This window comes from Artemia franciscana, chromosome 18, assembly GCF_032884065.1.
Source record: "Artemia franciscana chromosome 18, ASM3288406v1, whole genome shotgun sequence".
Lineage (NCBI taxonomy): Eukaryota > Metazoa > Arthropoda > Branchiopoda > Anostraca > Artemiidae > Artemia > Artemia franciscana.
This window is the reverse complement of record NC_088880.1, coordinates 12,580,610-12,593,949: the sequence shown is the minus strand read 5'-3', so window position 1 is coordinate 12,593,949 and position 13,340 is coordinate 12,580,610. Positions and strand designations below refer to the sequence as shown.

Genomic DNA, 13,340 nt, shown 5'->3' with positions numbered 1-13,340 from the left:
GAGAGAGAGGGAGGGGGGGATATAAGAGAAAAGAAATAGGCTTGCTCAAAGACTTCCGATTTCTTGGGAGGTGTGACCAAAAAATATGTTTCGAGCAGGGGGGGGGGAGAAGAATTATGTCAACCTCGAGAGACTCTACGATGAAATAGATATTACAAAAGGATACAAATATTCGACAATAGTTGCATGATAATAGAGGAATCAATACGTCTATTCTAACATTTGAAAAAAACACAGAGTTGGATTAAATCCATAAAAAGATCCTGGTTTCAAGCTCAGGATAAAAAATCAAATCCCCTACTATCGCTAAGAGCAAGCAATTGTAGGATAAAGTTGGAGTAATGAAGAGGAGTAAGAAAAAGGAGGATGGTTTCATGCACTTATGGCAATTTACAAATTTTGAAGATTTAAATATCAAACGTAATAATAAACAATGAGAAGATGTCGCAGTATATATTCATATATATAATATTATGTTCTATAAAATTTCTTTGTTAAAATACGATTGACCTGCCTTAAAAAGCCCATCAAACGTGCATTTTACATGAATGTTTTAAATAAAACAGGATTTAGGCATAAACTCTGTGGTTATTTCCTAAGTTAAGGAGATCGTTACACCGACTTTGGAGGGCACTTTTTTTTATGGACGCCTCTCCTCGATCATCAAATCTCTCACATTGGCTAGCCTCCAAATCAAGTACTAAGAGATGTTATATACCCTCCAGTAACCCACCTGTACTTCGGGCACACTTCATACAGAGTAGAACTGGTTGAGATAGATTTCATTGAAGTTACTTTCCTTAAAGGTAATTTTATTAATCACCTTTATTAATACTTTTTTAATTACCTTAAAGGTAATTTAAAAAGTTTTAGCCAAAGTTATGTTCTCTTTAACTCCTTAGTGGAAGTATGCAGTATGTGCAAAAAGCAAAAATTAGGCGTTTTAGGGGGGGGGGCAAATGTTGACTGCCACCTTTTGAGCACCATAATACTGTAAATATTAAAAAAATTGTCATTAAATACTACAATTTTAGCTTTTTTTGTCTCCCCAGACGTGCCAACTGGGGCACTTGCTCCCTTTTGCTCCTCTCCATATCCGGCCCTTTATGTAATTCGAATAGACTTCTTACACAATATACAGTGGGTAAACCATCAAAAACGTTGAAGCTAGCAATAGTGATCAAAGCTTGGTGTGTTCTTTCAACCAGCTTCATAAGATATAGATTTATTCGAAAGATTTCTGTGAACTACCACATCTATAATTAAACCATTCATCTATGATGAGACTCATTCCAAATGAACTCTGGATAGTTATTGCGATACAAATACAGTTGTTACAAATCAGTATATTCGTGTCTTGCTGAATATGAAATAATTTGTGAGAAATTAAGTTCTAATTTAATTTCTTAGACCAGAGATATATTTGGGAAATCTGATGATTCAGTAGTCAAGTTAAATAGCATTATCCTCTGTCAGAATCCACTAGAATACAATAATTAAAAATAATATATAGCAGTTATAAATGTAGATTTTTCTTTTTAAGAACAGTATTATAGGCATGGAAGGCACGTAAACATAAGGGAGAAGAGCGGACTGAAAGAAGCAATGGTACTAGTTTTTTGGTTCCAAATAAGGAGAAAGTAAATGCATTCTAAATAACAAATAAAAAATTAATTAATTCCTTCTATAGACTAAAATTACCTTTGTTCTTTTTTTTTTGAACAACTAACTGAGCAGCATATATTTCAAAATAGGCAGAGCTATAAACTTTGAACAAAACGAGTAGTGTTGATACACAACAGGCCGCATCAAGGAGGGGGGCATGTTTGACCCCCCCCCCCCGAAAAAAAAGAAATTGTCCCGACTCTTAAAAAGTAACGAAAATGCATTTAAACAAATTTTCGATCCACATTTTAAGTTTTTTTTGTATCCCCCCTGGCCATTATTATAATCCTGGATACGTCCTTGATCTACAACATAAAATTTTCAAGGAACCATATTAACATTTTTCTTGAAATAACGCATCAGAAGTTTCCACACTTTTAGTTCACTCCTCACAGATACCTTTCTCTAAAATCCCTTCACAAATACAAGCTTTCAAAAATCGGCAGTGAAAATAGTTACAGAACTGTGCTTTAAAAAAAATAATGTATGAAGTCAGTTAGAGACCACATCCCCTTGTCCTGTCTTAGGTTCCAAGAGTATATTAAATGGAGGGAAAATACCTAAATAGGGGAAGGGGAGAAAAGACCTAAAATGCAGTAAAACTTGGTTTTCTGCAGTTACCTTACCCCTAAGGGAGCGTCTTAGATCATTAAAAGTTTCTTATCGCTTTTGCTTTCAATCTTCATAAATTGAGAATAATTTTTTTAGAGGGTCATTAAATTTTGGATAATTTTTAATTATAAATTATTGCTTGTAAGTTTTTACATTTTGGAATATGTCGGGTATATTATAAACCCATATAACACTAAATAGGCGCCACGTTAAACAGATTAAGTTCATACAATCCACGTCCCCAGAAACGAAAAAAATACAATATTTTCATAGGCTATATTAGAGTATTATTATAAATTTATGCCAAGAATGTCAAACTTGTACTTTATTTTCAACCGTTTATCAATCAATTAGCGGAGGGACCTGTCCCTCTATAAATTTTGAAGTGCATTTTTTTGCAGATCTTCCCATTGGAAAATGCTTTCTTCGCATCTTTATTGAACAGACTGAAAAACGACGAATTTGCCCCACACCCTACATACTAAAAAATGCATTCCCCCCAACGATTTTTTTAAATTAAAGCCATTGTATATCATGATATTGCACTTTTTTACTAATTGCCTCTTATTAATTTTGAAATTAAACATATTCATCAGCACGAGTAACCTAATTTGAACGACGCAAAATATATATACAAGTCACCAAAGTTTAATTCTATTTCATTAACAGCAACACGAACGTATGTAACAAGAAAATCCTAGCTTAAGTACTTTTCCGAGTATAAAAAGAGAAGAGCATACCCTGCAGATTGTATACACCGGAACCAGAAGATCACAGAAATAGTAGAAATCACTTCATACCACTTTCGTTCCAACACTCATCAAGGCTAGGAAATTTATAAAGTCTCCCAAAACTTTTGGACTTTGTAAGAACTATTTTATCCACATCATTAAGTCTCCCGCAGCTTAAACTACGAGTAGGTAACCGATCAACAAGTTCATTCACAACCTTCACCGTTGGCAAGACTTCACTACTCATACCTGGGAGATGAAGATCAGCTAGGTCTGGATTCACGGACACTTCTATCACTGGCAAAATAGACTGAGAGACTGACAGGCCTTTCCCTGCTGAGGACTTGCGTCGAAAGGAAAATAATTCTTGAGTGACAAGGCGCTGCTTCTCCGGAGAGGTTTTATTTCTAGCTACGTTTTGAACCACGACAATCCTATTGTAGGCTCGCCACCGTCTACACAAGGCAACGTACATGGTGCACTGTACATACATAAAAACGATACCTCCAGTGATACCTGTAAATATTTTACACTTAATATATATATATATATATATATATATATATATATATATATATATATATATATATATATATATATATATATATATATATACATATATATATATAAAACTAAACACTTATTATAAGTATTAAGCTAGAACATAAACATGTAAAAAGCACAAGAAAAAGAAGTGTGCTCAGTTAGCACAGACATACATCAATCTACTAACCTCATTTTTCTAATACTTTTAAATTTAGATACCATCCTCATTTTGCATACGGCGCAAATTTTCCAGGGAAGAGTCATCGCGGGGGAAGTACTTTCTGGGGGGGGGGGAGACCGCCCGCAAGGGAAATTTTCAAACACTTTTAAATTTAAAAGCAAGGTCGTTACTATCAAGCGAGGGGGGGGGGGTATTCTGAAAAGGGTGAGTTTTACTTAGGGAGAATTTTCTGAATGGTGGAATTTCGAAAAGAAGTGGCAGAATAGATGGAAAATACGTAATTTGGGCTATATATTTGCACATTAGGGGGGGGGGGTAAAGTATTTGGACAGTATAAAGTTAGAAAACAATTCTTACTACATAATATGCAGGATAATTATACCTAACACATTAGGCATGCAGACCCCTTACACTCTATCCCCTCCCCTCCTCCTAATGTGCAAATATATAGCCCAAGTTTGTTTCTAAAGTATTATACTTTTATCTTACTTTGGGATACTTCATTAGAACTGAGCGTCAAAGAAAAATATTAGACGAGCATTAGGTAGGGCGTATATCATACAAGTACCTTACTCTCAAACTTTCTTAACTGTGAAGAAAACATCCTGGGACTTGGCTATTCTACTTTTCACATCTTCACCATGCCCACCATCTTCACTGATAATATAACCTAGGCAAGTATAGCTATCTATACACCGTATAGAATACGGTCGATGGATTGGCACATATGACTTCCCCGAAGTGTACAATACCGGGCTCTTGGAAACTAAGGTATCCGATTTCAATGCCACGTTATACAGTCAATACCTAAAGATCTTTACAACAAAATCATTTGTTGTTAGTGAATACGACAAACCATGGATATCTCCAGCTATTAAATCACTAATAAAAGAGAGGTCTCGCCTCTACTCCCGTGGTGATATAATCAACAACAAGAAATTGCGAAATCAAATTGTCTCTTTGGTAAAGAAAGCCAAAGCTCGGTATGGTCGTGAAACCATGCCCTCCCAATTACTTACTTCAGACCCCAAAAAGTGGCACAACGCTGTGAAAAAGGTGACCGGCCAAGCTTTTGACAGTAGTGTAAGGATCAGCAATGATGGCGGGTCCTTAATCAGTGCAGAAGAAGTGAGTGAATTCTTCACCAAGATCTGTACTACCTATCCAACTATTACGGCTCATGAAAAGTCCACCATACTTGAAAAATGTGAGCCTGAGAACAACATAATAGTCAGTGAGTTTGATGTTTACACGGAATTACGGAAGATCAAACCGAATACATCTTCATACCCTGGTGAATTACCTGCCAAACTGCTACGTGAATACGCAGCCTTCATAGCATTACCACTGTCCAGCATCATTAACGAGTGTTTTGCTTCTGGCTTTTTCCCGTCACAGTGGAAAAGGGCCTATATTAGAATTATTCCAAAAAAGCGCGCCCCTAGTGCATGCGACGATCTCCGCCCGATCTCACTTACACCTTGTTTGGCGAAAGTAACTGAGGCCTTTATACTCAAGTTTCTTCTGAAACAAATTCATGGGCGTATTGATAAATTCCAGTACGGTGGACTCCCCAAGTGTAGTACTACAATCTACCTAGTACAGATGTTTGACTGCGTCCTCCAATGGCTTGAAAAAGGTAGCTGTTTCGTCGACATTTGCGCAGTGGATTTCCGAAAGGCCTTTGACCTAATCCGCCACCGGACTGCAGGCATGAATCTCCAGGAAATGGGGGCCAAACGATGCACCCTTGGCCGTGTACTTGACTTCTTAACTGGCCGAAAACAAAAAGTCTTTGCACTCCACGAAAACGATTCGGATTCATCATGGTCAGATACTTCTTGCGGGGCCCCACAAGGCACAAAATTAGCTGGAATAATTTTCCTGGCTGTAATTAATTCCCTGCTTAACTATCACGACGACCGTTACAAGTTTGTAGATGATCTGTCCATAGTGCTCGCTTACCTGGTCGAAAACACTATCATAACAAAGCAGTTTTCAGACCAGTTATTTGATCAGCTAAAGACCGAATGCTCAAGTCATGATCTTACCATTAACGTAGCCAAGTCGAAGATAATTCGTTTCAACCCTCTGAAGCGGAATATAGATATGCCTCTAGTCCCTTTCCCGATTGTGAACGAAATAAAAATCTTAGGAGTAACTTTCACTAGTGACTGTAGTTTCAGTGCCCATATTAATTTAACCGTCCACAAGGCTAATGCAAGCCTTCAGACACTTACCAAAATGAGGCGTTTTGGGTGTGATACTAAAAGCCTTCTCCATGCCTACACGTGTTATGTTCGCCCGTTGCTCGAGTACGCGTGCCCGGTGTGGGGTCCATCTGCTATCCGCACAGCGTACCTATTACGCGACATAGAGTGCGTCCAGAAAAGAGCAACAAGGATTATACTCCGAGACCGTGGCATACCCTACGATCAAGCCCTCGCTAAATTAAATTTATCTCCACTTAAAGTCCGGCTGGAACACCTTATTCACCAATTTGGACAATTCATCCTAGCCAATAAGAGCCACCGATCTTTACTACCCGAACCAGCCCCTCCCAATAGCCGAACTCGATTACGAAATAAACTTGTACCCCTTAAAGTACGAACCAATCGATACGCAAACTCATTTGTGCCTTTTTTCACATCAGTTTTTAATGCTGAGTTGTAGTGTGTGATTTTTGTTTAAATGTATGATTTTTGTGAAAAAACTGAATTTAGCTCTATGCTACGATAGTTTTTAAATATACCGATCTCTCTCTCTCTCTCTCTCTATCTACTTGATCGATCTTGAACTCCCTGCCTACGCACCCCGTCCTTCCTACCTGAGTAAGTGAATTCTATATGACGTAATTTCATGTTTCCTGCCCCTGGAATATGAGTTTCTGAATATTCAGCAAGTCAAATTCAAAACGTCTAAATTCGACAGTCAATATGTCAATATGTCTAACTCGCAATTTTTATACTATTTGAATTACTGAAATTATCGGGGCCACCAGAAAAGCAACGAGCCCCAAAACAGTGCAGGACAAAGACTAATACATCTTCTCAATTCTACACGAAGTTCTGAATGACATATTATAGTTAGGACCTCAAATATAAATGGAGGCTTTGCACAATTCTGGGCCCATTTGGGTTACAACATTTTTTTCAACACTTGCACGACGCTCTTCTACAAAGAAGAATAGAAATTTCGCACAAGCAATCTCAAACCTATTACCTCCGACTCATTATATATTCATACCTACAAACATTATGCTACTACGATGAAAGCAGCCCATAGTAGGTAAATAACCTACTTTCTAAATGGTCTCCCACTTCTAGATTGTTGCCCAATCAGAGATAAGATTTACTTGCATACTTGGTCACAGTTACGGAAATTTTTAGTTGAATCCAAATACTTTCGAAACATGACCAAGTTCCTCGGGAAGAAACCAATTAAGCAAAAAAAAAAAAAAAATCTAGCCATAGAACCGAACACAGATATTCTCCTAACGTCCTTGATAAATTGAGGGAAGGGAACTTTCTTAGCTTAGCAAAGGATAAAACTTATAAAATCTATTAGAGTACAGCATTATTGCGCTAATAAAGTATTATTGGCAAAAAATACTAAGGAGATATTCTTTAGTGGGTTTCTAGTGGATTTGGATTTGTACATAAATTAGAGATTTAATCGTCGGGAGAAGGGAAGGGGTAATTTTATGTTATCTGCAGTTCTACACTTCAATTTTTTGAACCACGTGACTTGTAAAAACAATACTGATAAATTATAAGAATCTGCATTTTTGGGTGTGGCGTGGATTTGGAGGTCCTACCTAATCGCACCTGATCACAGACCTATTTACATTCCTGATCACATTATGAGCTCAAAATAGATAATAAGATAATCACCAATAGCAACAACGACAAGTTTGGTCCAGAAAGGCCATTCAAGTTGGCCTAATTGAAGTTCCTCGGCTGATCTATCAATAAGGACGTACAAGGACCAGATAACACAGGTAAATGCAATTGTATGAAATCCGACGCTACAAGCAATTTTCCGACGTTCCATCTTAGATAAACTCAGCATCTCCCACTAAAAGAACATAGGAAATATAAAAATCGAATACGCCACCAGGACCTCGATAACTCCATTCTTCCTTAATCCCTTCTTATATGCAGAAGTTTATTATCATTACTTTATCTTTACAATGACACTGCTTACTAGTGACTAAGCAGTATCAAGATAAAAATCAAAATAATTGTTATTGTTAACAACAGTATCAATGAAATACAAACAAGATATAATATTAACAATAATAAGATTATTAAGCAGTGTTAAGATTAAATAATAAAAATATAATATTAACGACAACAACAATAATTATTACACAGTGTCAAGATAAAAATAACAATAAAGACTATACTTTTAAAGTTAAAAATTTATTAGCTGGTCTTGCAATAAATGGAAGAAGATAGCCTTGTCATTTTATATTCAAACATACTAATTTGAATATAGTAACAAATTGAGCCAGTCAGAAGTCAATATGACCAAGTCCACTTTTTAAACATAATTTGAATTTTTACTATGGAGTAAATTATTGACTGGTTACTCGGTAAATTCACAAAAGCACGCAACAGAAAATTAGGATTAAGACAAAAATAGCAAAAAGTGCTTACTGTTGAGCATTCTATTACTTTTGAAGGAGCATTTGATTAAGTCACAATTAAGAATTTTTCTCATTTCCAACCTCCCAAGCAAAAGACAACTCCCCATTTTTTAAGGCAACGATTTCCCTTTTATAAATTTCGACCCTATTTCTTTTACACGCAAGGTCAAATTGCCCTTTGAGGGATTGAACTAGTATTGATACTGATTGAAGGCATAAAAAACCGTACTAGGTAAACATAAATGTCAATCGTTGGTCCAGAAAAGGGTTACCAAATCAGAAACACAATCTATTTTCTTTTAGCTTTAGGGGGAACGCATTCCCCTTGACTAGAAATCAAGTTTTACTACGAGGATAGCTTTGAAACCTCCATTGAATATTGGCAAATTCAGTGAATAAGAAATAGATTCTGTTCGAAACAGATTTCCTGAACTCAACCTTTGCATTCCTTTCAACACTTCAATGCTTATCAATTTTCTGATAGGATCGGAGTCGTTCAAAGGAAGGGGGGTAGGCACCAAGACGTGCCACGGTGGGAGGGAGGTGCCCCCTTTGATCAAATTTTTCACTTTGATTGTCTTTTTTTGTTTGTATTTGAGTTGGGGGATGGCGGTGTAATTATTTTTCCCCCTGGTGCCATCAACTCTAAGAATGGCTCTGTATATGAGCACCCCCCATAAAAAACGACTAAATTTTCTTCTCCTTTCATTCCGATTTAAAACGCGTTAAAAAGCGTAATCGCTTGACGGATAGAGCTCATACATCGTTTTATGCTAGTCCGTTTCTATTTCGTATAGATTCCAAATACATAGAATTCGAAGGGGTTATCATTTGTATTTTCAAAAATACCCCTAATGTCTCTTCGAGCGAGACTTTCGCATCCTCAAGGTTAAATTAACCCATTTTTTCCTGGACATTTACTTTATAGAAGTATGTCACGCAGAGGGATGGAGGTATGAGAGAGAATCCATCCCATGGATTTCGCTAGTCGTTGACAACTGAAACATTAAAATTATAGCACCGAGTGCCGCAGCTTTATGTACAGTTTGCTGATTTAGAACCCCCCCCCTTGATTTTGGTTATCAATACTCCTAACTGTAGCTTAGAAATTCAGACTTCCACATTTTGAATCATTCTTTCAAATTAACTTGTATTCCATGTTTTATTGCTTCAATGCAATGTATTAAATAAAATAGACTAAAAACGAAATGATATTGATTTAAACTAAAGGATAACGCACATGTTTCCCAGCTCCACCATAAAAATGAAGCAGATTTTTATTCAAAATTTCCCAAAGCCTCTATTAACTGATATTGTATTTTGAACTTCAAACTTAGAAATTTCATCAGTTCCAAAAATTAGATCATTATCATAAGATTATTTTTCTAGCTAGGAAAAACACAAATATGTACCTTTCACCATCACAGTATAATTATTGATTTTTTCACTTTAGACCTTTCAATTTGTTTCAAAGTAAAATATGACAAAAGCGTTTTAGTGTTCTATTAGCGTCACTGCATGATCTGGATATTCGTGTTTTGGACACTTATACCTCTTTCAAGGATAATAATAGAGCAATTTTGTTCTCGTAGTCTCTCCAAAAGTTATTTTTCCAAAAGCAATTTTTAGGAAATTACCATTAGTCAGTAACCCAAGTCATTATTTAATTAGTAACCAGATTATATAGTCAGTAAACACATCTTATAAATTATGCAGAGGAAACGTGATTTATGTTTCTTTAGGAGTTTTAAGACACTAAAAATCAGAGCCTCGTCTTGTACCATTGAATTTCATTCACAATGCTATTTGCGAATTCAACGTAGAAACTGGAACAGAATAACAATCTCACAGATTGTAATACTTTTTTAGAACATGCTGTATTCACACTAATTAAACCAAAAATAAAATACATAATAACAGGCAAAACCTTTACAGACAAAACATAAATTTTTGGCTTCATGTCCTGAATATTCCGGTTTGACGCCTGGAAAAAAAAATACAAAAAAGGGGGAAAAAGTAGAAACTATTCTTGTAAAAAAATAGACTAAACAATTAAAATGTCAAATACATGAAAATAAATACTTTTCTCCACCCCCTCCAACCCCGCGAACCACCTTAGTACTATTCATACCTGGAAAATACAATTTCTAAGATTTTTCTTTTGGTCGATTCAAAATTATGAATTTTTTGGAAAGCACCACATTTTCGTCAGTGTTACCATGTAAATCTACACACACAAATAAGCAAGCTAATTATTTAGATGTGACAACAGTTTTTTGTCCATGAAAATTCACACGTTACAATCTATTGATTCACAAAGGCAACTCCACCTTTAAAGGAGAGCTAAATCTTCTTAAGCTATTTCGTCCAGTTTTTGCTTTTCTTAAACTATATTCGTTCTGTTTTTTTTTTGCTTTTATTTTTACTTACTTTTCTTATTCTATTAGTTTTAGTTAATTTTATTTCATTTTCCTTACTTTTTGCCTTTTTGGCAGATTTTCACTATTGTTTATATTTTCAATTATGTGCCAGCTACTACCACAACCTGCATACAGAGGTAATTTTCTGTTAAAAACTGAATTAATAGTTTCCCCTGTTTTCTAAGACGAATAAAGTTGTGTGATTCCACAAAATCAATTTAAAAAATCAGATTTCAGTTTGACTATCCTTTATGTTTCAAACGAACTTTACAAGAGAATATAACTGATATAGTGTTGGCACTTTAATGAAAACTATATGTGTCTAGAACAATCTTGGAAAGAACTAATAAAATTAAAGAGAACATTTGATATATGATGAAATTAATTGATGAAGGCTCATCAGTTCAACTGCGATCTTCATTTTATTGTCAATGTTGCAATAAGTACAAAAGAAAATATTTCTAATATAATTCATTTTCAGTATAGCACCAATTATACAGCAGACTTTATACTTTCAAAGTTAGGGAATCAGCCAGTAGCTAAACTCTTGCTTGTGCTGATTTTGTTAGTTTTAAGATTTATTTGTACTCTCAAGTTTCACCCGTTTTAAGATTTATTACTTCATTTATATTAGTACCTATATATATGTTTGTTTGCAATGATCGTTTATTTAATTTCTGTTTGTTCTGGGTTTCAATTGTTTTTCAATAGTAATTTCTGATCGTTTTGAATTATTATAGGAATTAGTTTCTGCTAATCTTAAGTTTAATATGGCCTTTACATTTCTTTGAAAAACTTCTTTTTCAGGAGTTTTTTAATTAATGAAAAAAATCCTCAGGCTATTCTGCTTCGTTTCATACACCTTAGTCAAATTATCTATATATATATATATATATATATATATATATATATATATATATATATATATATATATATATATATATATATCTATATATATAAAAATAAGTTGTCTGTGTGTGGATCTGTGGATGGATCAGGTGACGTCACCTGAAAAAACTGGATCAGGTGACAAAACTGAAAACTGAAAAAACTAAAAAAAGGCAAAAACTACAAAAAAAACTAAAAACTAATAAAAAAAATAAAAAAGCTAAAAAACTAAAAAACTAAAAAAAGGCAAAAACTACAAAAACTACAAAAAAACTAAAAACTAATAAAAAAGCTAAAAAACTAAAAAAACTAAAAAAAGGCAAAAACTACAAAAAAAAACTAAAAACTAATAAAAAAAATAAAAAAGCTAAAAAACTAAAAAAACTAAAAAAACTAAAAAAAGGTAAAAAACTAAAAACTAAAAAAAACTAAAAAAAAGGAAAAAACTGAAAAATAAGCTAAAATAAAGGTAAAAACCAATAAAAAACTAAAACTTAAAACTAATAAAAAAAATAAAAAAGCTAAAAAACTAAAAAACTAAAAAAAGGTAAAAAACTAAAAAAACTAAAAACTAAAAAAAACTAAAAAAAAAGGAAAAAACTGAAAAATAAGCTAAAATAAAGGTAAAAACCAATAAAAAACTGAAAAAACTAAAAAAAGGCAAAAACTACAAAAAAACTAAAAACTAATAAAAAAGTAAAAAAGCTAAAAAACTAAAAAAACTAAAAAAAGGTAAAAAACTAAAAAAAAAATAAAAAAATAAAAAAAAACTAAAAAAAAGGAAAAAACTGAAAAATAAGCTAAAATAAAGGTAAAAACCAATAAAAAACTAAAAAGAAAAAAAGGAAAAAACTAAAAAAAATTTTCATCTAAAAAACTAAAAAAAACTAAAAAAGGTAAAAACTAAAAGAACTAAAAAAGAAAAAAATAAATGACGACACTCAAAGAGAAAGCGACCAGGACAAAAGGAATGTTCGATTAGCAATCAACAAAGCACCGGGACACAGGGAGTATAAATGACGACCAGGACATAAGTAAAAAAAAAAACTAACAAAACTAAAAAGAAGGTAAAAACTACAAAAAAACTAAAAAGAAAAAAACTAAAAAAAAGGCAAAAACTACAAAAAAAACTAAAAACTAATAAAAAAGCTAAAAAACTAAAAAAACTAAAAAAAGGCAAAAACTACAAAAAAAAACTAAAAACTAATAAAAAAAATAAAAAAGCTAAAAAACTAAAAAAACTAAAAAAACTAAAAAAAAGGTAAAAAACTAAAAAAACTAAAAACTAAAAAAAAACTAAAAAAAAGGAAAAAACTGAAAAATAAGCAAAAATAAAGGTAAAAACCAATAAAAAACTAAAAAAAAAAACTGAAAAAACTAAAAAAAGGCAAAAACTACAAAAAAAACTAAAAACTAATAAAAAAAGTAAAAAAGCTAAAAAACTAAAAAAACTAAAAAAACTAAAAAAAGGTAAAAAACTAAAAAAAAAAAAAATAAAAAAAAAACTAAAAAAAAGGAAAAAACTGAAAAATAAGCTAAAATAAAGGTAAAAACCAATAAAAAACTAAAAAGAAAAAAAGGAAAAAACTAAAAAAAATTTTCATCTAAAAAACTAAAAAAAACTAAAAAAGGTAAAAACTAAAAGA

At 33.2% G+C, this 13,340-nt stretch overlaps 1 protein-coding gene across 2 annotated transcripts in view; it reads right to left on the bottom strand.

The window, feature by feature from the left end:
- Nucleotides 1-1,663: 1,663 nt before the first annotated feature.
- The window catches only part of LOC136038630 (E3 ubiquitin-protein ligase MARCHF8-like), a 28,420-nt gene continuing 16,743 nt past the window's right edge, over nucleotides 1,664-13,340 (bottom strand). The window contains exons 4-5 of one of the 2 annotated variants that reach the window (XM_065721866.1): nucleotides 7,629-7,812; nucleotides 1,664-3,524 (exon numbers count right to left, since the gene is read on the bottom strand). In XM_065721866.1, the coding sequence (XP_065577938.1) occupies nucleotides 3,067-3,524; nucleotides 7,629-7,812 (642 nt within the window). In that variant the 3' untranslated portion in view covers nucleotides 1,664-3,066. The remainder of the gene's footprint in view (nucleotides 3,525-7,628; nucleotides 7,813-13,340) is intronic. The other variant, XM_065721868.1, reaches the window with a different exon arrangement.